At 36.5% G+C, this 24439-nt stretch overlaps 1 protein-coding gene across 1 annotated transcript in view; it reads right to left on the bottom strand.

Moving 5' to 3' along the window:
• Positions 1 to 11670: 11670 nt before the first annotated feature.
• CD109 (CD109 molecule) overlaps positions 11671 to 24439 on the bottom strand; it is a 178860-nt gene continuing 166091 nt past the window's right edge. The window contains exons 30-33 of the mRNA XM_043962437.1: positions 22260 to 22402; positions 20202 to 20349; positions 16607 to 16709; positions 11671 to 12992 (exon numbers count right to left, since the gene is read on the bottom strand). Of these exons, the coding sequence (XP_043818372.1) occupies positions 12814 to 12992; positions 16607 to 16709; positions 20202 to 20349; positions 22260 to 22402 (573 nt within the window). The 3' untranslated portion in view covers positions 11671 to 12813. The remainder of the gene's footprint in view (positions 12993 to 16606; positions 16710 to 20201; positions 20350 to 22259; positions 22403 to 24439) is intronic.

Raw genomic sequence — 24439 nt, 5'->3', positions numbered from 1 at the left:
TATTGCCTTTTAATGTACTTTGGGACAGAAGACACTCTAAAGAAAGTCAATTCATTAAAGACTCTAAAGAAAGTGCATTTCATTAAATTTGAACTTGAGCTTTTTGCAGCAACTGGAAGATTCTAAAGTCCAATAGCAAGAAGACCTGAATCACTCCTCAAGCCCAAAGAAAAGCTCATTTGCAATTGAGTTGCATGGAAGGCTCTATCCCAGGTGCTTTTCCTTCCTCAAAAACCACTTGCACTTCACTAGGAAAATGGCCTTGGTTGCTAGATTGAAAAGCAAATACTTGAGAGTCCTCTAAAGTCACTTCCTGACTTGGAGAATGTTGACCTTTTTTTTATATTGCCCAGTGTTTGAGGGAAAAGTTTTCCTAATTCAGGATCCAAATATTCGTTTTCCTCAAGGTAAAATAGAACTAATTAAGCCTTTGCTTAGCCAAGTTATTCTATATTATCACATCCCAGAGAGCTACCTTAATGTGCTGTTTTGCCTGCTTTCTCCTCCAGATTTCTTGAAGCCACTACCACAAGAAGAGGTTTGGCGGACAATAGAGTGAGCTCCACCTTTCACCATCTATTCCAGCCAGTAAGCTGGGATATTTTGGGCTATGGACAATAGGATGCTTGGCTGGCTAAACCTCCCCTGGATGAAGCCACAATATTGCTTGAGGGAGATATTTAATGAGGACTAGCAAATGCATGAACTTTTGGCAAAGTTCTAACTTGGTATAAACATACGAATCCATCAAAAGTTACTTCTATAAATGGAAAATATGTCTTAACAATAATCCTAAAGACACAGACACAGAAGTATGCCTCAAAACAGGATGGAATCATACTACATCTCCTGAGCCCAACTGGCTAAGCATAAGACCATGCAGGCTTTCTTTCCAGTTCCAAATCAAGGGAAGGAAAGGAAAGAGACAGTGAGACAGAGACAGACTCTGTCTGGGGTCTCCTCTGCTCCTCAAAGCAGCTATGCTGCTGGTTTACCTACTGGAATGGGCTTGGAGAGAAAAGGAAAAACAGGTCTGGTGCCTTCTACTTTGTCCACAAAGAAAGCTTGAAGACAATAAGAGAAGGTGAAGAGTAGTATGGAGCTCTCTGCTGGCAGGAAAGACAAGGGAGAGAAATAAATAGCAAGAAAATCTCAAAAGGCCTGTGAATACATTAAAAGTTCTTCCTGGGGGCAGCTGGGTGGCACAATGGATAAAGCACCAGCCCTGGATTTGGAAGGACCTGAGTTCAAATCTGGCCTCAGACACTTGACACTTACTAGCTGTGTGACCCTGGGCAAGTCATTGCCCTGCAAAAAAATTAAAAATAAATAAATATTTTTTCAAAAGCTCTTCCTGCTATTTCTCTTCTCATGAGGTAAGGAGAAGGAAAGGAATAAGTATTTCTATAGAACCTACTAATTGTTCCAGGCACTGTATTGCCAAGAGCTTTTCACAAACATTAAAATTTAATGTTCATGGGGCAGGTAGGTGGCACAGTGGATAGAGCACCAGCCCTGGATTCAGGAGGACCTGAGTTCAAATCCGGCCTCAGACACTTGACACTTACTAGCTGTGCGACCCTGGGCAAGTCACTTAACCCCAATTGCCTCACAAAAAAAAAAAAATTCATGTTCATAACAACTCTCTGAGATGGGTGCTGTTATGAACCCCATCTTATAGTTAAGGAAACTGAGGCAAATATGGGTTAAGTGACTTTTTCAGGGTCACACAGCTAGGAATTATCTGAGGCCTAATTTGAACTCAGGTCTTCCTGACTCTAGGCCCAACATTCTATCTACTGTAGCACAAGCTGCTTCAGGTGCCATGTGTTGCCCACAGAGGCCTGGGTTTCAATTGTGGAAGAGACAGGACAACTAGAAGCACAATGCAGTGGCATAAAGAATTTCTAATAAAGATGATGAGGGGAAAAAATTATATAGTGCCCTATTTAACCTTTTCCCCCCATCATTTTAAAGACTCAGCCTTCCAACAATAGGGGAATCTTCCAGATTTCAAACCTCTAGCTTTTAACTCCAAGTACAGTGTTCTTTGCACTATGCAATATTGTGATAGAAAATGGGGATCTCAATAAAATGACCTCATTCAAATATTAGGTAAGGGTTATGGGGAAGGGTAAAAATAGGTTGATGATAGTATGCTCATTAAATTTTTATTTTCATAATTAGTGTTAACACAAAGTCTATAGGATCTATTCAGGGTATGACCCATCACTCTGAGGTAGAAAATGGTTTATCAGTTAGTTAGAGGGTTAAAATAAAGGCTGTCCAATTGTTGCCTATTTGAGTTGTACAAAATAATCTTATGTTCCTATTTTCATCATACAAGTTGTCCCAAATATCTTAGTGTAGTTTTAAACTATTAATATGGCAAAACAGAAGTTTTAACCTTGAAGAAATTTAAGTCCTGCCTAACTGTGATTTAACAATCATCAAACATTAATTACCATTAATTAATGGTAATGGGAACCTTCATGTAAAAGTCTAACCCGTTTGGTCTGTCAGGATGAAAAGAAATGGAAGAATTGGTGAAGATGATGCAGGAAAAGGAGAATAAAGATGAGAAGGAAAAGGACAAAGAGGAGGAGGAGGGAAGAGGGAGGAGGAAGGAGGAGGAAGAGGAGGGGGAGGAAGGGAAAAGAAGATGAGAGGAAGAAAAGGGGAAGGAGGATGAGGAGGGGAAGGAGGAGGAGAGGAAGAGGAGGATGAGAAAGAGAAATAGAAATTATGTATAAAAATGCCTAGAAGGGGGACAGCTAGGTGGCGCAGTGGATAGAGCACAGGCCCTGGATTCAGGAGGACCTGAGTTCAAATCCAGCCTCAGACACTTGACACTTACTAGCTGTGTGACCCTGGGCAAGTCACTTAACCCCAATTGCCTAAAAAAAATGCCTAGAAGAAAAAACTGCAAGATCAAGGTCTAGAAGAATACTGAAAAAGTCACCTCCTCCTGTCTCCCCATTTTATTTCAACATGTGTACTTTAGTGAATCTGTGATCTCATCCATGTTCACATTTTCTCCTTCTGGGTCAACCAAAATTCATTCCCACCTTCTCATCCCATGAGATTCATGTTTGTCCACCCATCTTCAAGAGAAGATCTAGCCAACATGCTAGAGGCCTTCCTCCCAGTCCTTTTACATTTCCTGGCCACTGGGCTATCTGTTAGCCCTGATTCTTGCTACATAACTATCCTATCTCCCTTTCTAATCATATATTTTCTAGGGAAAAACATCCCTTACTCTATTTCATTTGCACAAAGTTTATCACTGGAAATAAGAAAACCCCTACTTACATCTACTATCCATCTCCCCATTGCATCTGGGGTCTAGAAAGATAGCAAAGAAATTGTTTTTGTTAAAGAAGGTTCTGAAAGGTTTACCCATTCATGTCGAATTTATAAGAATTTTCTTCTTGGTACTGCAGCTCCTTTTCTTTCTTTCCTTTTCGAATGTCCCTGCCAAAATATCTCCCCACAAAATATGTTATTTTACTGAATCCCTGTTACACTTTGAAATACTTGAGAACTCAGATCAATGCGATAACCAACTAGGATTCAAAAGGTGCAGTGAAGAAGCTCAGTATCTACCTTTTGACTGAGATGTGATGGACTCTATACAAAATGAGACACACATTTTGGGGCATGGTCAATATGGGAATTTGCTCTGACTATGCATTTTTGTTATGAAAGGGCTTTTTTTCTTTCTTTAAGTGAGAGGTGAAGAAAAGGGTAGATTGGGATAGGGTAGGCAAAAAAAAAGGAAATAAACTAGGGTTATTGAAGCACCTTTTTAAAAATTCAGGGAAGAGAATAGAATGCCAGAAAGAAACACAGACAAGATAAAGCTTTGAAAACTATAGTTTGAATGTATTATGTATTTTAAAAGAAAAGCCAGTTATGCATTAACATAGATGTAGTTTTTAGTTGCCCTCATTTTCTATTCTACTATAAATAGATAGATAGATAGATAGATAGATAGATAGATAGATAGATAGATAGATAGATAGATAGATAGATAGATAGATATGGAAATGCCCATTTTATTTTGTATTTGTTAAATTCAGAATAAAAATTAATATTTTAAAGAAGTTTAAACCTTTTCAATGTTATTCACTTTTGTTCCATTTCATATATATATATGTATATATATGTGTGTATATATATATGTATATATGTGTGTATATATATATATATGTATATATCAGTTGATTTTCCCTCCAGCTCTCTTATTTCTGTCTATCTACTTATCTTTTCTTCTTTCATAGGCCAAAATCAAGCAAGATCCTTCTTTCTCATAGATATCTTTGGCCACTGTATCAGAAAAGGATAAAAAGAGTCTGGAATGGAAATATTGCTAGAGATAAGGCCTTCCCTTTACCTGGAAAGCACACCAGACAGAGGATTAAGAAGCTTAACTTACATTGATTTGGTTACCACAAATTGTCCTTTTTATTTTTATATATATATATTTTTGGTGGGATTCTTTTTTCTTTCAGGTTTTTTATCATAAAAGTATTTTATGATTTTCCAGTTACATGTAAAGATAGTTTTCAGCACCCATTTTTTTTTTGCGGGGCAATGGGGGTTAAGTGACTTGCCCAGGGTCACACAGCTAGTAAGTGTCAAGTGTCTGAGGTTGGATTTGAACTCAGGTACTCCTGAATCCAGGGCTGGTGCTTTATCCGCTGCACCACCTAGCTGCCCTGTAAAGATAGTTTTCAACATTTGTTTTCATAAAATTTTTAGTTCCAAATTTTTCTCCCTCTCTCCCTTCCCCCTCCCCTCCCCAAGACAGAAAATAATCTGATATAGGTTATATGTGTACAGTCACATTAAACATGTTTCTGCATTAGTCATGTTGTAAAAGAAGAATCAGAACAAAAGGGGAAATCCTCAAAAAGTAAAAACAAAAATAGAAACAGTATGGCTCAATCTGCATTCAGAATCCACAGTTCTTTTTCTGGATGTGGAGAACGTTTTCTGTCATGAGTTCTTTGGAATTGTCTTGGATCATTGCAATACTGAGAAGAGCTAAGTCTATCACAGTTTATCATCACACAATGGTGCTATTACTGTGTACGATGTTCTCCTGGTTCTTCTCAATTCACTCAGTCCACTTAAGTCTTTCCAGTCTTTTTCTGAAATCTGCCTGGTCATCATTTCTTACAGTACAATAGTATTCCATTACATTCGTATACCACAACTTGTTCAGCCATTCCCCAATTGATGGGTATTCCCTCTATTTCAATTCTTTGCCACCACAAAGAGAGCTACTATAAATATTGTTGTACATGTGGATCCTTTGCCCTTTCTATGATCTCTTTGGGATTCAGACATAGTAGTGGTATTACTGGGTCAAAGGGTATGCACAGTCCCATAGCCCTTTAGGCATAGTTCCAAATTACTCTCCAGAATGGTTGAATCAGTTCACAACTCCACCAACAATGCATTCTTGTATAAGTTTTTTAACTCTTGTCTGTTTTCCAGTTTGCAAACTGTCTTTGACAAATCTATATATCCAACAGCAGCCAACAGAAAACTTGGCATATAATTTTTAAGTACATTTTTAAGTTACCTACCTCTTAAGGCTGTCATGAGGAAAAAAATTCTTTAGAAATGTAAAGTGCAATAATAATTTTTACAAAAGAGAATTGCACTCAATAGAATAAAATACAGCCTCAGAAGCTCCTGTTCAATAAGGTAGTTGTCAGGCATGTTTGAATCATACAAGATTCTTGGACAGAAGCAACTAGAGATAGCTTGTCTTCAGCATCCTTTGATTAGCAATATCAAATGAGACTTCAAATAGACCTATGTTCATTCACCAGTTGTTAAGGTTGAATTAAAGCTCAAAGTCCACATGGAAAACTACTTCCTCTGGGGCCCTACATATGCTCCAGTTTACAAATGAAAATGTGCTCATGATTATTATTAATTTCTTTTATTATGGGTAGAAACAATATAGTAGACAGAGACTGGGCTTGGCATTAGGAAGACTTGGCTTTAAAACCTGCCCCTGATACTTAGTAACTATGTAGCCTGGGGTAAGTCACTTAAGTTCTACATATTTCTAGCACAGCCTTAGGACTTAGTTACTTACTCAAAAAGGGGCTGAAATCTGTTGTTGGAAGTAGTTTCTACAAGAGTTCCTTATACTGACTAAACCTTACATTCCTGTTAAATCAGCTTGTGTTCTGAAGCTCAGAAAAAGGACCCTATGGACAATGTTCATTGAGGCAGGTAGAGTGCTTCTTTTGACGGCTTCAGCTCGCCTCCTCAACTTGTAATTTTTAAAAATTTATTTTCTTTTCAATTCATGGAACAAAACAAGCATTTCCATAACATGAAACTGCACATCTACCATGTACAACTAGATATTCCCTACACATATACAATGTTATCATCTAAATGCACACATTTTATATATACATATATGCACTGCATGTACATATGTGTGGACATGTGTGCTTGTGTATGTACATGTGTACATATACACAGTGTGTAACATTATTTTAGATATACTCCTATTTATCAGTTCTTTTTCTGTTTGCAGATAGCATCTTCATAAGTCCTTTATTTTTAATTTTTGTATTTACAAACAGTCAAAATGACTTAGTTGCAGGGGCAGCTAGATGGTGCAGTGGATAAAGCATCGGCCCTGGATTCAGGAGTACCTGAGTTCAGATCCGGCCTCAGACACTTGACACTTACTAGCTGTGTGACTGTGGGCAAGTCACTTAGCCCCCACTGCCCCGCAAAAAAAATAAAAATGACTTAGTTGCTCAGTCGTTCTTAAAACAATATTGCTATTACTTAATACAACGTTCTCTTGGTTCTGCTCACTTCATTCTTCATCATTTCATGCAAATCCTTCCTATGTCTTTCTAAGATCATTGAGCTCATCATTTCTTATAGCACAGTAGCATTTTGTTTAAATTGTGTTTTTATTGCTATATTATTTTCTCTATCATTTTCATTTTGGAATATATTCCTTCCCCAGTAAGGTGTCCCTTCTGTGTGTGTGTGTGTGTGTGTGTGTGTGTGTGTGTGTGTGAGAGAGAGAGAGAGAGAGAGAGAGAGAGAGAGAGAGAGAGAGAGAGAGAGAGAGAGAGGGGGGGGGTTATTTCTTGTGACATAGCCAATATTACATACCTAGAGTCTCCCACCACTTCTGAATAGGCAAACTTTTTGTTTCTTTCTGCTTTTCCATATTATCAAGACATAAGTTACAGGAGAAAAAAAGAGGAAACCAATTATAATCCCTTGTTTACTTAAGGTGAAGAAGGATCAAGGTTGATACTTTTTTTCTTCCTACATCCTGGGGCTTTTCAAACTAAACAGTGCCTTTCTCCACAGGACTTAACACACCACTTTTGACCCACATGAAACAGCTGCTGGTGAATGAGAAATATGCTCTTTGAGGCAATCATGAAACATACTACATAAATAATAACCAGAATGGGATTTAAGCTTTTTATTGATAAACCATGGTTTTTCTATTGAATAATAAAGGTAATTATTTTAATTTGGACATTAATAATGCACAGTTTGAAGAGGAGGAGGAATAGCATGAAATTCAAACATTTAAAATTAAAACAAATAGAATGACCTTATTAAATACATCATAATTTTGTCCTTATAGGGAAAAAAAAGTTGGTATTATTTCAACAGTACTCTTTGCATAAGCAAAAAAGCTTTCCAATGCAAAATTGGGAGGAGTTATCATTAATAAAATCTTTCAAAGCTTCTAAAGGAAACTCAAGCAAGAAACCATTGTTTTTGTTTCCTTCCTTCACCCCAAGGGCACTCAAGATAAACACAAGAGGCCAAAGGTCTGAAGAGTCAGCTAAGAGCCATATCCTATGGAAATGACAGAAGATAATCTATAGGGAAGATAGGGTATGAAACCAACCCCTTTGGATAATTATTCAGTATACCTAACATGATGATGGTAACTCTAACCCTCATGATAAACTCACACTCACACAGTCAGAATGATCATTTTTAAATAGAAAGTAACACATACTTCAATGTCATTCCTAAAAAAGTATAAATTACACACCCATGCACACATATGCACCTTTTAACCTAACACAAAAATGCTTTTTTAAAATGGAAGTCAGAAATAGCCTGGCAAGCATTCCTTACCTGAAGATTAAGATTGTTGAAATGAAAATGACAACCTATTTCATGGAATGATATGACATCATAAAGAGTACATCAAAGTACCCTTTGATGTGGCATGTCACTGTAATACAGTTAAGGAAATAGTAGTCAAAGGTTCAATTTCACTAGCTAATGTTCTGGAGCAGTTGGTAGAAGTACACACCTTTTTCCTCATTTCTGATAGCTCAACATGATCAATTCAGCTAGTTTACTTCCAATACAAAAGAAGCCATTTGATTCTCTTAGGCACATATGGTATTCTAAGTTGCATTATAGTTATCTTGACCATGTGTTGATATGGAATGGATGAGTGCTTTGGGGAGTTACTAAAAGTATGCTATACTTTCCTGTTATTTTAAAAATAAATCCAAAGAAAATACTTGACAAGCCTGCTTGCCTGCTAGACAGAAGTCAAAGCCTAAAGGAGAAAATGTTTTGAAGTATAACTGAAAAATAAACCTTTTACTATACACAATGAAATGATATATCCTAAAGCACACAGTATGGGCACAAGCAGTATGGTAAAGTGCATCTCATCCTAGACTGGAGTCAGAAGACCTGAGTTCAAAACATGTCAGACACTTTTACTAGCTGTGTTCTTCAGCAAATCATTTCCCCTCAGAACCCCTATTTCCCCATCTATGAAATGACAAGTCTAGACCATCTAAATTCATTTTCCATGACCAGTAGATTATTAGCTCTTTGATGACAGACAATGTTTATCTTCATATTTCCAAGCCCGAAACAGTGCCTAGAACATAGTAGGTGCTTAATAAATGCTTGAGTTAAGGCTGAGCTCCAAATCTATGATCCTGTGATGCTTCTGACTCTACTTGCCTCACAGGGTGATTGTGAAACTTAAAGTGTTATATAAATTTGAGTTCCAGAGACAAATAGCAGCCACTTATTTTGGGGATAAATTAAGCATTTTTGGTTAAGCTAAATTTGACATGGTAACAATTCATTTTTCAAAGACTTCCTGTTATGAATCAATAAAATAGGGAAGGAAAAAAAAGCTAAAGGTGTTTTCAAGAATTAGTTGGTTTATATGACAACATCAGAAGAGCAGGTACATGATCTGAATGATTTTACATTATTAGTCTAAAAAGAAAGAACTATTGTAGTGTTGGTGGTGGTTGGTTGATGTTGCTGTTCAGTCATTTCAGACAGTCCAAGACCCCATTAGGGGGTTTTCTTGGCAAAGATACTGCAGTGGTTTGCCATTTCCTTCTCTAGCTCATCTTACAGATGAGGAAGTAAGTCACACAGAGTTAAGTGACTTGCCCAGAGGTCACATAGCTAGTAAGTGTGCAAGGCTGAATTTGAATTCAGGAATATGAATCATATTGACTCTGAGCCCAGTGCTCTATCCATTGTGCCACCTAGCTGCTCTTTAAAAGAACTAGCCCTTATTTTTTTTAATCACATCAGTGTGGCAAGCATGGAATCATTCATCTGTATTTAAGACAAAGCATAAAGAGTTAATTTGATTTAGCAAAGAGAGCTGACATTATATTGTCACTGTTACCAAAAATAACTAATACATTATTATATCCTATAATTGGACTGAGATTTTTTTTTTGAAAGTGTGGGGGGTTTTCCTTCTTAGAGAATAAGAGCTAAACATAGTTTGCAAGCTACTAAAAAGAATTAAGCCATAGCCAGGTGCATACCAGGATTTCATGCAAGGATAATATTTCTCAATCCATCATTAGGAAGCAGCTCGGTACTATGGAAAGAGAGTTGGATCCAGAGTCAGAGGACCACGATTCAAAGTCTGCCTCTGACACATAACACCTTTGTGACCTCCTTAAGAAAGTTACTTCAGTCACTCGGGCCTCAGATTCCTCCTCTATAAAATGAGAAGGTTGGACAAGGCAGCTTCTGAGGTCTTACCTTTATCAGATAGTGCCTACTTTTAAGAAGACTTAACATGAAACTTTTTAAATGATGTTGGATTATACTGGTTGAAGCAAACTGCTACAATGAAGAAATCCAGAAATAAAGATGCTCTTTTATTTATTCCTAGTTTGTATGCCACTTAGTGGTTCTACGGTTTCTAAAGTATGGTCAATGGCCCTTTGGTAATCCATGATAGCCTTCTCATAGACCAATAATGGGTCCACAATGCAAGGGTGGGATTTAGTAGAGTCTTGGGGAGTTGCCCAGTCCACATGGGGGAGAAAAAAAGAAAGAGGAGAGAGGGAAATTTAAAGTTAATTAAGAATACCTGACAACCTAAATGTCATAGTTTCATAAGACTTAGGTAATTTATCCCTTAATATTCAGTAATCAAGGTATACATATAACTTCTCTCCTCCTACCTCCAGGAGTATCAATGGCTACTACTATTAACCAGTACTACTATTGTATTCCTATTATACCTGAGGTTTCATAATGGTCATTAATCCTAAAACTACCCCACATTTTAGGCAGGGAAGCACCCTAAGAGAGGCCTAGTACTAAATAAAAAAAAAAGCAGTAGAACTCAAGTTCATTCACAAAGCTGGGCTGAGTCATCATGCCTTGATTATTCATACCTCACTTTCAGCAGCACTATACAAACTATTGAAATCTAGGATGAATTAAATGGGAGATACTACTTGCACAGAATGGATCCTGCAGAGAGTATCATCAGCTGACTTCTATAAATGAAGAAAGTGGAGTATAGAAAAGTTAGCAACATCTGCCATGAGTTGGGAGGAGCAGAAATATGGGCATGGCTTTTCCGGTTCCAAATTTCCATAAATGATACATTGGAACCCCATGGTAGAAATTTTTGACAGTGAATCCTCAAAATAATACATTTTTAAGAGACTGGAATTAGGTAGAAGGCCATTCTGGGATTGCATATGAGGAGCTATTTGCTGAAGCAGCCTAAAGACCTTATTCTAAAGCAGTTTCATCTAAAAGGAGAAAGCACTACTTAGAAGAAGGAACAGAAGAATCAGGAGAGCTGGCTCTACCACTTACTAATGACCTTGGACAAGTCCCATAACTACTCAGGTTCAGTTAAGTCACTTAACTATTCTTATATCATTCTTGCATGGCATTCTAAGTGACTATAAAATTAGCTTACTGCTACTTGCTCTCACTCTCTCCACAGGGTGGTTGTGAGAAAAGTACTTTGTAAACTATACAAGATCTAATCAATGTGTGGTGTTGTTATTATTAGGTATTCTTATGATATAGAATGTCAAGTACCCTTCCACAGTTGACAAGAGTTGTTTTAGGTGAGTACCAATTCATTAACAGATATCATCCCCTCGTTGAAAAACAAAATTACTGGAATAACCATCTGAATGATTACCTGCTCTCCTCCTAGGCCACAGCATATTCTCTACACATATGTTGTATGCATTCAAACATTAATAATAACTGCACTTAGACAATTTCCAGATTCCTAATATACAATATTTGACTCTTGAAATCAAAATTTCCATAAGCAATAAGAGACTATATATATATATATATATATATATATATATATATATATATGAATTAATCTAAAGGACTTTAGTTATATATTTTTTTCTCCAGACCTGTCATTTCATAGGTGTGGGGAACTCCCTCCAATGATTCAGGTCAGTAATTTATCTATAGTTTATTATCTTAAAGAAGGACCTGGGGCACTGAGAAGGTATGTGTTTTGCCCATGGTCACAGTTGGTATGTGTCAGAGGCAGGATTTGAACCCTGAATCTTCCTGATTCTATCTACACTGCCATTCTGTTCCATGTTAATTGCTTAATCTTATAACAGCAGGTATAGCCTTCCTTTGGACCAGTTATCTGTCTTCTAGTTGTAGACTAAACCCCAAATTTCTACCCAGAAGCACACAATGATCAGTGTAGTGCTAAAATGATCCCTATAATTTCAATATGAAACTTAGAACCCATTCCTGGCCTATTTCCTCCTCCCCCCCTCCAGGGCTGCCAGCAAACCCTAAAAAACAAATCATGGCCTTCAAGTCAAGTTTCCTCCAGTATATTCTCAACCTGGTTTGTGCTGGAATAGCCTCAGATGCTCATGCCTGACTTATACTGGAATCTGAGAGAACAAGGAGAAAAAGGAGGAAATGATTAGAACTGGGGGAAATTAGGAGGGTTAAGGGGAAGAGAACCAATCCAGTTAATTTTTATTTCACTACCTCAGGCTCTGGAAAGAATCAAATTCATAAAAGACAGAAAAGGCATGTTGAAGCCATAAGAATAAGTGTGGGGTCTACACAAGTTCCTCCTTGCTTTTTCCTTCTTTCCCAGTTTTCAAAGGGAATCCGCTCATAAAATCATTTTTCTTTTGGAGAAAAGTCAGCACCCCGCATACCAGTCCTTACACTAATGTACAGCTGTTTTCAGTAAGAAACTACATTTCATTTATCAAATATGGTGAATAAATGAACCCCTCTTAACAAAATATTCTTACACTGGAGGAAGTATACACAGCCCAAAGATATTTTGGGAGGGAAAGGAAAGGTAGGGGCAGATAAGTAAGGCACACTGAGATTATTTTCAAAATCAATTAGATTCAAGGTTCCTCAAAAATTGAGTGGGAGGGGAGAAAAATATCAGTGAAGTTAACACTGATATTTGCCTACTTTCACCCATGGAAATAACTCTATTTTAAAAGATCACAGCCAAATTTGCAAGAAGAGAAACAAGAAGCAACAAAAGGAAACTACAGCAGAGTGTTGAAATAATCTTGGGGTGCTGTTCTTGCAAAGGTTGCAGTCTTTTTCTCCATCACACAGGTCACAGGGGGACACATCCAGCATCACTTTGGAGTTGTAACTTCTGACTGCCTGTCTCCCTATTCAAAGAGAAAAATATTTGCTTAACCATCTGACTTATTTTGAAAGAAATAAGCATTTTGCGAGGATGCAACAGCACTTCCTAAACTTTTCTGATTTTTTAAGATGTTCATATTTTAAAATACACATAATCAATCTCTCTCTCAATTTAATTGTCTATTTAATTATTCATTTTGACACACTGAAATACAACATTGCTCAGAGAGGGACGAGACGAGTCCAACTTCTTAACCAAAGTAAGAGACTGTTTTCAGTCAAATCCACTAGCAAAAAATGGCTAACATTTCAATATTAACTTGGAGATGTAGATTGCAATTACAAACACAATGTAATTATTTTGCTGGAAGAATAAAGATTCAGACTACAATTTGTTAAAACCCTTGGAGAGGGGCAGCTAGGTGGCACAGTGGATAGAGCAGCAGCCCTGGATTCAGGAGGACCTGAATTCAAATCCAGCCTTAGACACTTAATACTTACTAGCTGTGTGACCCAGGGCAAGTCACTTAACCCCAAATTCCTCACAAAAAAAAAAAAACCCTTGGAGAGCATTTTGTTAAAACTAATATTGTCTATGCACACAGCACACTATATATATGAATATATATAAACATGAATTACCTTAAAAACAAAAGATGAAGAATTATTTTGGGAGGCTTGTCTCCTATCCAAGGGGGCTGTCTGAAAACTTTAATACCATGTAGCTTTACAATTTAATTATGTTAAGTTTATGATTCATCTGTGAATAAATAAAATCTTTTTTTTTCATCTCTAAGCTGATATTGCAACAACAAAAATCAGAGTGTGGAAATCCTGCAGCTTGTAAGTGACTACTATATACTTAATTTTTTTTTCAAACCCCATTCAACTTACAAACTGTCTTATGATTACACCTCTTTGACATTTTGGTGGAGGCTTTGAATGTGGGATGTTTGTTCATATATATGTGTGTGTGTGTGTGTGTGTGTGTGTATGTATGTATATATATATATATATATATATATATAAAACCTAGTTATATAAGGTATGTTGTGATACCTGTTCTTTCATCAGATTTCATTATAATGTTTAACACCAATAACATGATTTCCTTTCATTATCCATTGCTTTCTTGACAAATTTTTAGAGATATATCATCTTTTTTTTTTTGGTGAGGCAATTGGGGTTAAGTGACTTGCCCAGGGTCACACAGCTAGTAAGTGTTAAGTGTCTGAAGCTGGATTTGAACTCAGGTCCTCCTGAATCCAGGGCCAGTGCTCTATCCACTGCACCACCTAGCTGCCCCTATATCATCTTTTCTTTTGCTTTAAAACTGCCAAATGTTCTCCTTGAACCTCTGAGAAAAAAACCTGTGGGAAATCTGGTAATTTGCTAGTGTATTTGGGTGAATCTACCAGCAAAGCCCCTATAACAATCAGGAAGAGTTTTATTTGTTTGTTTGCTTGTTTATTTGTGGATGTTTTTACGTGTATATATTATCTCTTTCTCTCTCCATACTTCCACTCCCCACAATATATGTTCCTTGAGGTCAGGGACTGTTTCATTTTTCTCTTTGTGTTCTCCAATGATTAGCATATATTCAGTGCTTAATAAATGCTTTTTAAGATTGATTAACCTCCATGTACCTCAGTTTCTTCATTTGCAAAATAAGAGGGTTGGACAAGATAGCTGCTAAAGGTGTCTTCTGACTCTAGCTAAATATAATTCTTTTTTTGTTGTTTTGTTTTGTTTTTTGTGGGGCAATGAGGGTTAAGTGATTTGTCCATGGTCACACATAAATATAATTCTTTATAAATAACCTACCAGATATACAAGGTATTCCAAAAGTTTTAGTTCAGTTTTAAGCTTGAATAGCTTTTAAAGGTTTTGGGGGGGTTGGTTGTTTTTTGGTGTTGTTTTTTTAAACAGGCTTTAAGCTTTAATAGCTTTGAAGCTCTAACAGTTAAAAACCGCACTAAAACTTTTGGGCTACCCTGTAAATGGGAATTTGTTGCAAAATACAAACTTAGTCAGGATAAAGAAAAATCCTATGACCCTGGGTTCTCAAAGTTTATGCCAGCAAACTCCAATCTCTGTTTGTTCCCATCCAAGACCAAAAGGCTGAAAGCTTGGCTCTAGCAACAGACTTTGCATATACCTAGAAATAGCACATGCTTGCAGGGCTCATTACCAGAAGTTTCAATGAAATGCTTTGGTCCATATGAACTCATTTTAATTAATTTATATATACACATATAAGATATTTATACAAAATATACATATAATTATGTAAATATTTGTGTGCTTATATAATTATATGTTTGATTAGAGAGGAGTTATGAACTGTATCTGTGGACTAAGGACTCACATAGATGAAATAATGGATCCTTGAAATGTAAAATTATTTGGATGAACATGCATTATTATCAGGACTTGCCAGATCATCCTCTCACTCAAAAAAAAAAAAAAAAGATGTAAATGTTCAATAATGTGATAGAGAAGCTAAAATGTTTCCAAAATCTGGAGAACTATAAAAAAGGCAAAAGAAACTCACCTACTTTCATATCAGGGATAACCAGTGACATGACTTAGTTTCATGCTAATGTTATCAAGTTCTACAAATGGATCAAATTTATTTTTAAATATAATTCTTTGCAAATGATCTACCAGATATACAGGGTATTACAAAAGTTTTAGTGCAGTTTTAAGCTTGAACAGCTTTTAAAGGGGTTTTTAAAAATAAACTTTAATAGCTTTTAAGTTGTAATATCTCATAACTACACTAAGACTTTTCAGTCACCCTGGACATGGAATTTGTTGCAAAATGGGATGTCCTGGCCATTAAAAACTTAGGATAAGGAAAAATCTCAGAATAAACTTTTTACTCTGTAACTAAGTTCAAACCAAACACAGATGTCATTATTGACTAAAACCATATAAAATTAAGGCATTAATATTTTTTGGATTGATAGCACCTACAAAAGCACAAGGGACTTGAGTTATTTCCCACATGAAACCTGTTTTTCTCAGCACGTTATTCCCACCTAGACATGTACATATTGGCATCATACCAATGAAATTTGTTATTCTAGAAAAACATGAATTATACTTGTTGGAGTCTTCTTAAGCAAGACAATCTTTTGTCCTTTTGTCCTCTAAATGTTTTAACCACCCAAGTTCTGAAACCAAATCCATCTTTATAAGTGCAAGGGTTAAATGGTATTCCAAATGAATCTAAATCTATAAAATGGAGAATATTCTTCTTATAAAAGAAACTCCCATTGTAAAACATGAAACATGAAATAACTACTTGAAATATGAGCAAAAATGTTCAGACTGCATTTTAACTGGATTTAACTGATTTTTAACTTTAACTTTTTCTTTGTCAACATAATGTTAGTCATTTAAGTTCAAAGTCTAAAACAATGCTTAAGCAAAAATAATAATTCCAAATGATATTATTGATACACAAAATAGTATGTAGGTTCTGTTGTTTATAAATAATTAGCAAGTCTCCACTTAAGTGGGGGCTTTGCCTCCTATAAATTAAACAAGTTATGCAGTCACTTTCAAAAAACGTAACTGCCTATTTTAAGTTCTGAATAACTATACTCTGGACAGAAAGATTAACACTTACTTGGTTCATAATAATCCACTATAGATACAGAGGCATCTTGGGTATTTGATACTTTGAAGTTTCTCACAGCAGGAATATCTACACAAAATTGTGTTTCATTTACCTTAAAAAAAATAGGAGCAAAGTTTAGAAGGGTACAATGTGTATATATTTGTATATATAATTCACAACCTAAGAGTCCCTAGTCTGGAGACAATTATGACTCTTCTTTGCCCTCTGTAATCAATGTAGTATCCTATTAGGCATGGAAGATCAATGGCCATATCAATTTAAAAATTAGGATGCTGCTTAAGAGATCATATGACATTTGAGGAAATTCTGAAAAATTAAGTGACTTATGCACTAATTATTAGCATGGCTAGGATCAGAAGCCAAGTTTGTTTGTTTGTTTTAATCACAGTTTGATGGCTCCATTGATTAAAGCATACTGGCTCCCAATTCTTTCCATAACTGAGTTAATCCCTGCTTCCAAGAGACTCATGAAAGTGCAAGTCAATCACTTCTCTCCTTCAAGAGTTCTACAGTGCCCTACAAAAACTCCTCAGAAATACTAGAGTAAGGTTCTACTCTCACTTCAATTAATGTACTCACAGAAAACTTAGACACCCATAACTGAACCAATCCATCAATATAAATTATCTGTTAAAGAATTTTCCTTGAATCTCACCAAATTGTATAATTAAGTTATTAATCAATTTGAGAAGATAAGGATTGTTTGAAAGAAGAAGAAATGCCACTAGGCCTATGTATAAAAAGAGCAGACAGTAAGCAATGAATCAGTTTGTGAGTTGAGGATTGAAGTTCCAGAATTAGATCCAAATCTCTGAGCAGGAAGTAATCTTGAAGGAAGTGGGAAGAGTTTCTTTTTCTGCCATTGATGATGTAATTGGATAAGTATAAGACAATGTATCCAGATGGGGTTAGAGAGATTAAACCAGGAGGAGATCAGCAGCAAGGAACAGAGTGACACATCAAGGCTGAAGGTTCAGAAAGACAGTCAACAGAGCAGGGAGGCAGCTCCAAGGAACATGGCCCTTTGCAACAGAGAAGAATATTACAGATTCAAGAAAGGACTTATAGGCCATAAAGTGCTGAGAGTTGTACTCCTTTGCTACACATATATCTTGCATATATGCCTTACTAACACTGTTTGATCCTACTCTTCCCATGGATCTGCATGTATTTGTGGCAGAGTGTGCCCAGACTTTTTTTTTGGGGGGGGGGAGTTGAGTGATGTTTTGTACCAACTGTTCTTGCTATGATACTCTAGTAAATGCCTTTTCCAAAACCTAATTAATATATTGTCTTGTTTTTAATAGAAAGCACACTTATGTGTGTTCCTGAGTGATAATCATAGAAACAAAGTCTCTCAGCATCCTGAGAGAATCCTAAGAGAAGAGTAGTCAGCCAACCTTTTGGAAACTTCAACCCGAGTATTAATGCAAATTGGAGGAAAAACTTCAAAGTGGGTACTACAAGTTAACTCTGGATCCCCCAAGACCAGCTCTAAACCAATAACTCTATAACATTCCCAATAACTTTCAGACAACTAGAGGTCCAAGGATTATCCAATATTTTGCAGCTCTCAAATCATCCTTGACAATGAAGTGTTCACATTAGTATATATAGTAGCATAAAAAGTAGTTGCAGGGTAAACACACCCTACCTTAACCAGGTCAGGTTTTAGATAACCATGGGATAGTGGAGAGCTTTTAACTACAACTAAAAGGCAGCTTGCAGGAAGAGACCTGTCCTAAGCACCACATCTGGGATAGTTCTTTTTTTGTAATGGTTCGATCCAAATGATCTTTAAAAATTGGGAGGTCAGGGGGAATGAGATGGAGAGAGGAAAGCATTCTAGTCCACTCAAAAACTAACAGTTTGGGGCAGCTAGATGGCACAGTGGATAAAGCACGGGCCCTGGATTCAGGAGGTCCTGATTTCAAATCTGGCCTCAGACATTTGACACTTACTAGCTGTGTGACCCTGGTCAAGTCACTTAACCCCAATTGCCTCACCCCCCCCCAAAAAAAAAACCAACTACCAGTTTTTCTTTATAGCCACAGTGTCTCCAGGCACCTCAACTGCCATAAGAGCCAGGAATCTGTGAAAGCTTGATGGGCAAAATGGCATATCAGTAATGTGTAAGAGCTACTGCTTACTATTGGTGCCTCAAGCTCCAATTCACCTGGAAAGTTTGAGAACACAGTTTTCCGAGCACCCAAAATAAGACTGATTCCAGGATATCTAAATGAACTCTGGGCAGGTAAAGACAGATACAAAGTTTTCCATCTTTAGGGCATGAGAATAACTGCCATTTCCCTCCCTCTCCTACCCACTTCCCAAAAAGGTGATACAAGGTGACAACAGAGCTGCCAAACCAATTTTTAAAAAATTCAAATATTATATTATATTTATTTACCATCAAAAACATAAACCATAGTTGACAGAAACAGTATAGAATAATGGAAGTCGCCCTGGATTTGAAGTCACGGTATTCATATAACCATTAAAAATTTATAATTGATTATACAAGTGAGCAGAACCAGAAGAACAATTTATACAAACCCAATATTGTAAAGACAAACAATTTGGAAAGGCTTAGGAACTCTAATCAATGCAATGGCCAACCACAAAAAAAGGCCGATGACAAATAATCCTAGCCACCTCCTGACATCAGCTCAACACAGAATAAGACGTATATTTTTGGTCATGTATAATGTGGGAATTTGTTTTGCTTTAATAATTTATATGTGTGTATGTATATGTATGTGTATATGTATATATGTACATATAATCATGTGTTATATGCAGTCATATAGTTATGTTATATATGTATTAAATGGGTTTTGTTTTTTCTTTTTCCCCAGCGGGAAGGAACAGAGATAAATTAAGCAGTTGTTAATTTTAAATTTTTTAAAAATAAATTACAGCTGAAATTTTCATTTTTAGCATTATAATATTAAAGATTCCTAAATCTTCCCTATATCAGGAATTTCCAAATATGGTCTGGGGACCATTGGTGATCATTGAGAATCTTATAGTAAACCTAACTCACTGGTTTCTTGAAATGTATATTGTTACAACATCCATAATCTTGTTTCTTGGGTATATCTTAACAAATATTTTGCATAGCCTGAATTGTTACAGTCTCATCAAAAGCAGGGATATTCTTTGTCTTAATTCAAGTGAAGTTTTTGTTTGGCTGATTTGGGTCTTTCCAGTGGATACAGAAAGCCAAGTGCTTTATCTTTTGGCAATGTGGTACTGTGGAAAGCCTACTGGTGAGGGAACCAGATGACCTACAATCCAATCCCAAAGGTACTACTTAATATCTATATGACAATGGAAAGTAACTTAAGCTGCATTTTTAGTTCTTCATCTTTAACATGAAGGGGTTAGATCAGATCATCTCTAAGGTCCCCTCCAGCTCCAGATCTATGATCCTATGAATCATGGGCCTGGAAAAGTCCACCATGAACCAAAAACAACCTAAATAATATGCTAAAAAAAAGCCTTGTGGAAATTGATGCTGTATTAAGTATGACAAAATACTAGATGTTTATATACATTAAATTTAATTTTTTCTACTTACAGAATCTAAGTATAAGTTGACTTGGCCATGATCATTCTCTACTTTCTTAATTGTATCACTCAATAGAATTGCATCTGGAGGCATTGCAAAGCCACTCAATAAGTTGACTTCCATCAGAGCCATGCCACTCTTGGATGGTCCCCGAAACCTAAAAGTAAAAAAAAGTGGAGAGAAGCAGGAAGGAAGGAAGGAAGGAAGGAAGGAAGGAAGGAAGGAAGGAAGGAAGGAAGGAAGGAAGGAAGGAAGGAAGGAAGGAAGGAAGGAAGGAAGGAAGGAAGGAAGGAAGGAAGGAAGGAAAGAGGGAGGGAGGAGAGGAAGGAAAGAAGGCAGAAGAGGAGGGAAAAAGGAAGAAAGGGAAGAAGGGAGGAAGGGAGAGAAGGAAGGAAGGAAGGAAGGAAGGAAGGAAGGAAGGAAGGAAGGAAGGAAGGAAGGAAGGAAGGAAGGAAGGAGGGACAGAGAGAGGGAGGAGGGGGAGAGGGAGGGAGGGAGGGAGGGAAGAAAGAAAATTAAGGTAAGGGTGGGAACAAAACTCCATGAAAGACTGAATGTGCTTATAGCAATTTACTATACATATAACACAAAATGTCATGTTTACTTAGAAATTAAAAGTCTCTTTACACTAATTCTTTTTATTCACAGCTCAAATAAGAATTTTATGGAGAAATACTTATACACTAGATTCTCCAAATGTTCCTTCTTAAAACTCAGATCTTATGACAAAAAATCAAATAATGTTTCTTTTATGAACTTCATTCAATATTTTAAAAAATGATTACATAAAAATCCCCAATGAACAGCAAGGTAAGCTATATGGTACTCTATATACGAAAGGATGCAATCTACTTCATTTCAAAAAGGAGGGATTTTTTTTAGTTGTCATAATTTTAAAGCAAATTACATATTTTTGTTTTCTCAGGAGAAAATGGAACAACTTCTCAGCTAAGAGCCACAACCCAAAATGGAAGCAGCTCTTTCTTCATCTCTCAGGGCAGCCCCAATGCCAAACCCTTAGCACTCTTTTAACCATCTAGTTTTGGAAAAAGAAGGCTTAATGGGGAAAGATTTTCTCTTTGTTCCCCTGAATATTTTGGAGTTTACTTTGTGCTTTCTTTGGCCAATTTGGTAGGATTACATACCTTGGAAAATTTTATTGCCCTGCATTGTTCTTCGAGCTATTGTACATAATGCCCCTATCCATCCTCCCCCCTTCCCAGCCCCCCCCCAATCTAAATAACAACAAAACCTTTGCTTCCTCGAAAATACTTTTTTTTTCTAAAAAGAATAGGTGGCAGGAGCTACTTGCTTGCAGTATAGAAGTAACCGGAATAATCATGGAAAAAGGGTATGTTTCCAATGTGCATAGTATGACAATTATTCAATTAGTTTCAATTACTGTTTATTTATAGTCACTGATGGCCAAAAAAGAAAAAGAAGAAAGGAAGGCTGGGCAGAGAATACTTGCCTTTCAAAGCAGTGATATTAAGCCTGGCAGTCTGACTGATTGAAAAGCAATACAGCACCACTGCTGACTTCAGCTGGCTCAGAAATCAGAAGCAACTGAAACCATCTGCTGGGTCCTCCACATGGCCAAATTAGATGCAATTGAAAATAAATCACTGAAATGGACCTTGGGGCAATTATTCCTGAGCAATTATCATAGATGAGGAGAATGGCCAAACTGTTTAAATTATATGAAATATTACATTAAAAGATAACTTGGTGATCTCATCTTTCTGCTACCTAAGAAGTGAGAGCCAACTTATCCCCAGGATAAGCTAGAACCTTACTATAATACCATTCAACATAAAGCAGAAGTCAAAATAATGTAGTGGTCCTTAACCTGGGCTGCATGAGGTACATGGATAGACTTCAGGGAGACTGGGAATTTGAATAGGATATATATATATATATATTTATTTTCACTAACCTTTGATTCCTTTTACAATCCTACTATGCATGGGCTAGCCCTCCAACATTTTCCCAGGAATATACATATAAAGATTTACATCCTCCGTAAAATCATAAAATACAAAAGTAAAGAACAAAATAAAGACCTACCTGGTACACACATTCACGGTCAAGTGATTGATATCTTCTTTATTATCTTTTACAGCAACATCTAAGTCAAAGGCTTCTTGGCTTTCAATGGATCTGCGCCTTCTAGAAGACCCTGAATTTTTCACATTGTAAACAACATTGAGCTGCAGCAAATAAAAGGGGAGAAAAGAATGTTATAACCAGCCATTGAGGATTATCAGCATGTTGGCTAAATATTTGGGTATTAGACTCTCCTGAACAGTCAGTTAAAATTTGGAAATAATCTGCAAAATAGAAAAAAAATTACTTTTATGTCCTAATAAAGAAAGGCAACATGGAATAATGGATAGAGTACTGGATTTAAATATGGAAAACTTAGGTTCAAATCCCATCTCTAACTCTTAGTAGCTATGTAATGACAGGCTAGTCATTTAATCTCTGACTCTTGGGCAACTTATTTCGAAGACTTATCTACTAGCAATTATAAATGGGTTGTAATTTCCCTGAATAGTTTTTACCCTTACAAAATCACATACCACTGGTGTATTACCTAAAGAAAATACTGTTATGAAAGCAACTGTATATGTCAAGTTAATAAGCATTTATTAAGCATTGATTATGTGTCAGGTAGGGCAGCTTGGTGATGCATTGGATAGAGTGCCAGGTCTCGAGTCAGGACAATCCAAATTCAAATCTGGCCTCAAATACTTACTAGCATAGTTTTGTGACCCTAGACAAGTCACTTAACCCTGTTTGCCTCAGTTTCCTCATTTGTAAGATGAGCTGGAGAAGGAAAAGGCAAACCATTCCAGTGTCTTTTCCAAGAAAACCCCAAATGGGGTCACAACAAGTCAAACACAATTGAAACAACTGAACGACGACATGTTGCCTCACTCTATCCCTAACTCATCTGCCTAGACACAAGACCTTATGAAATGATCTTGCAGTTTATTCCCCACAGTTGGAGGTTTTACTACCTGTAAGAGCTCAGTGTTAACTGCAAACTTGAGAACTTTCATGATGTTCTCTTCCCTAGTGAATGCTAAATTAAATAAATCCTTGAGAGACTTCATTATTTACACTCCCTCTGTCATGACTAGTTCTCATCTAGCCCTATTTTTGGTTTCCAATCTCAAAGCCAGTTCTTTATTCATGACAGGGGAATGCTCACTGCCCCTGTCTTCCCATCAAAATATGATTCCATTTCTGTGTATGTGCTTGTGTGTTGAAGGGGTGGGGGGTAAAGAGTGGAATTAATAGCCTTCAGCATAGAACTATGTCCAAGATTTAAGTCTCAATAAATTATACTTATTGGTTCTTCCTGGTCTACCTATTTCATGACCGCCCCTCAAATAACACTGGGAGATTAGTCAGATGGGAGTTCTCAATGCAAAAACTAAGCTGACCCCTTTAAGTGTTCAGTGACCTCTACTCTTTTTTTTTTAATATTTCACCAGTTTGATGGGAACAGAAGTGGCATTTGTTGTTTCAGGAGATTTTGCAATTTTCTTTATCCTCTGCTTCAAGTTCAACCCTGTGGGGCCAAGGAGAATAAGTCTAGTCCTTCAGACTCAAGGAGGCATGAGAGCTGTCTTCAAGCATTTGAAAGGCCATCATGCGGAATGAAGACTTTTTTCTATTTGGGCCCAAAGGGCAGAACAAGGAGCAAAAGGTAAAAGTTGTCAAAAAGCAAATTTAAGTCTGAGGACAGGAAAACCTTCCAAATAATAAAATCTGTCTCTGCAAAAGGGAAAGCACTGAACCTCAAGAGGTAATGAAGGAATCTTCAAGCAGAGATGAGAGGACCACTCTCAGGGGTGTTTTGTCAGATGTGGGTTGTACTTGATGGCACCTGCGATCCCTTACATCTAAAATTCAATTAATTCTTCCACCCAATCCCTTCTTATGAGAATCTAGATAAATATTTATTCAGCACCTACTTATACTTTGCACTGTTACTTGGCAACGTATTCATTTGTAGTTAGAAGTTAATGAACATTATTAGATTAATAAACCCTATAAATAACAACAGGCAATAAAGATAATAAATATAAATAATAAGTAATAAATTAACATTTAAACAAATCAATAATAAATTTAATGTAAGTAAATGTAATAAATTTTAATAAATTGTATCTGAATACTAACAATAGGCAATAAAAAATAAGTTATTAAACATTAATCATTTACAAACATCATAG

This window comes from Dromiciops gliroides, chromosome 4 (assembly GCF_019393635.1).
Source record: "Dromiciops gliroides isolate mDroGli1 chromosome 4, mDroGli1.pri, whole genome shotgun sequence".
In the NCBI taxonomy this organism is placed as follows: Eukaryota; Metazoa; Chordata; class Mammalia; order Microbiotheria; family Microbiotheriidae; genus Dromiciops; species Dromiciops gliroides.
This window is presented reverse-complemented; position numbering and strand designations above follow the sequence as displayed.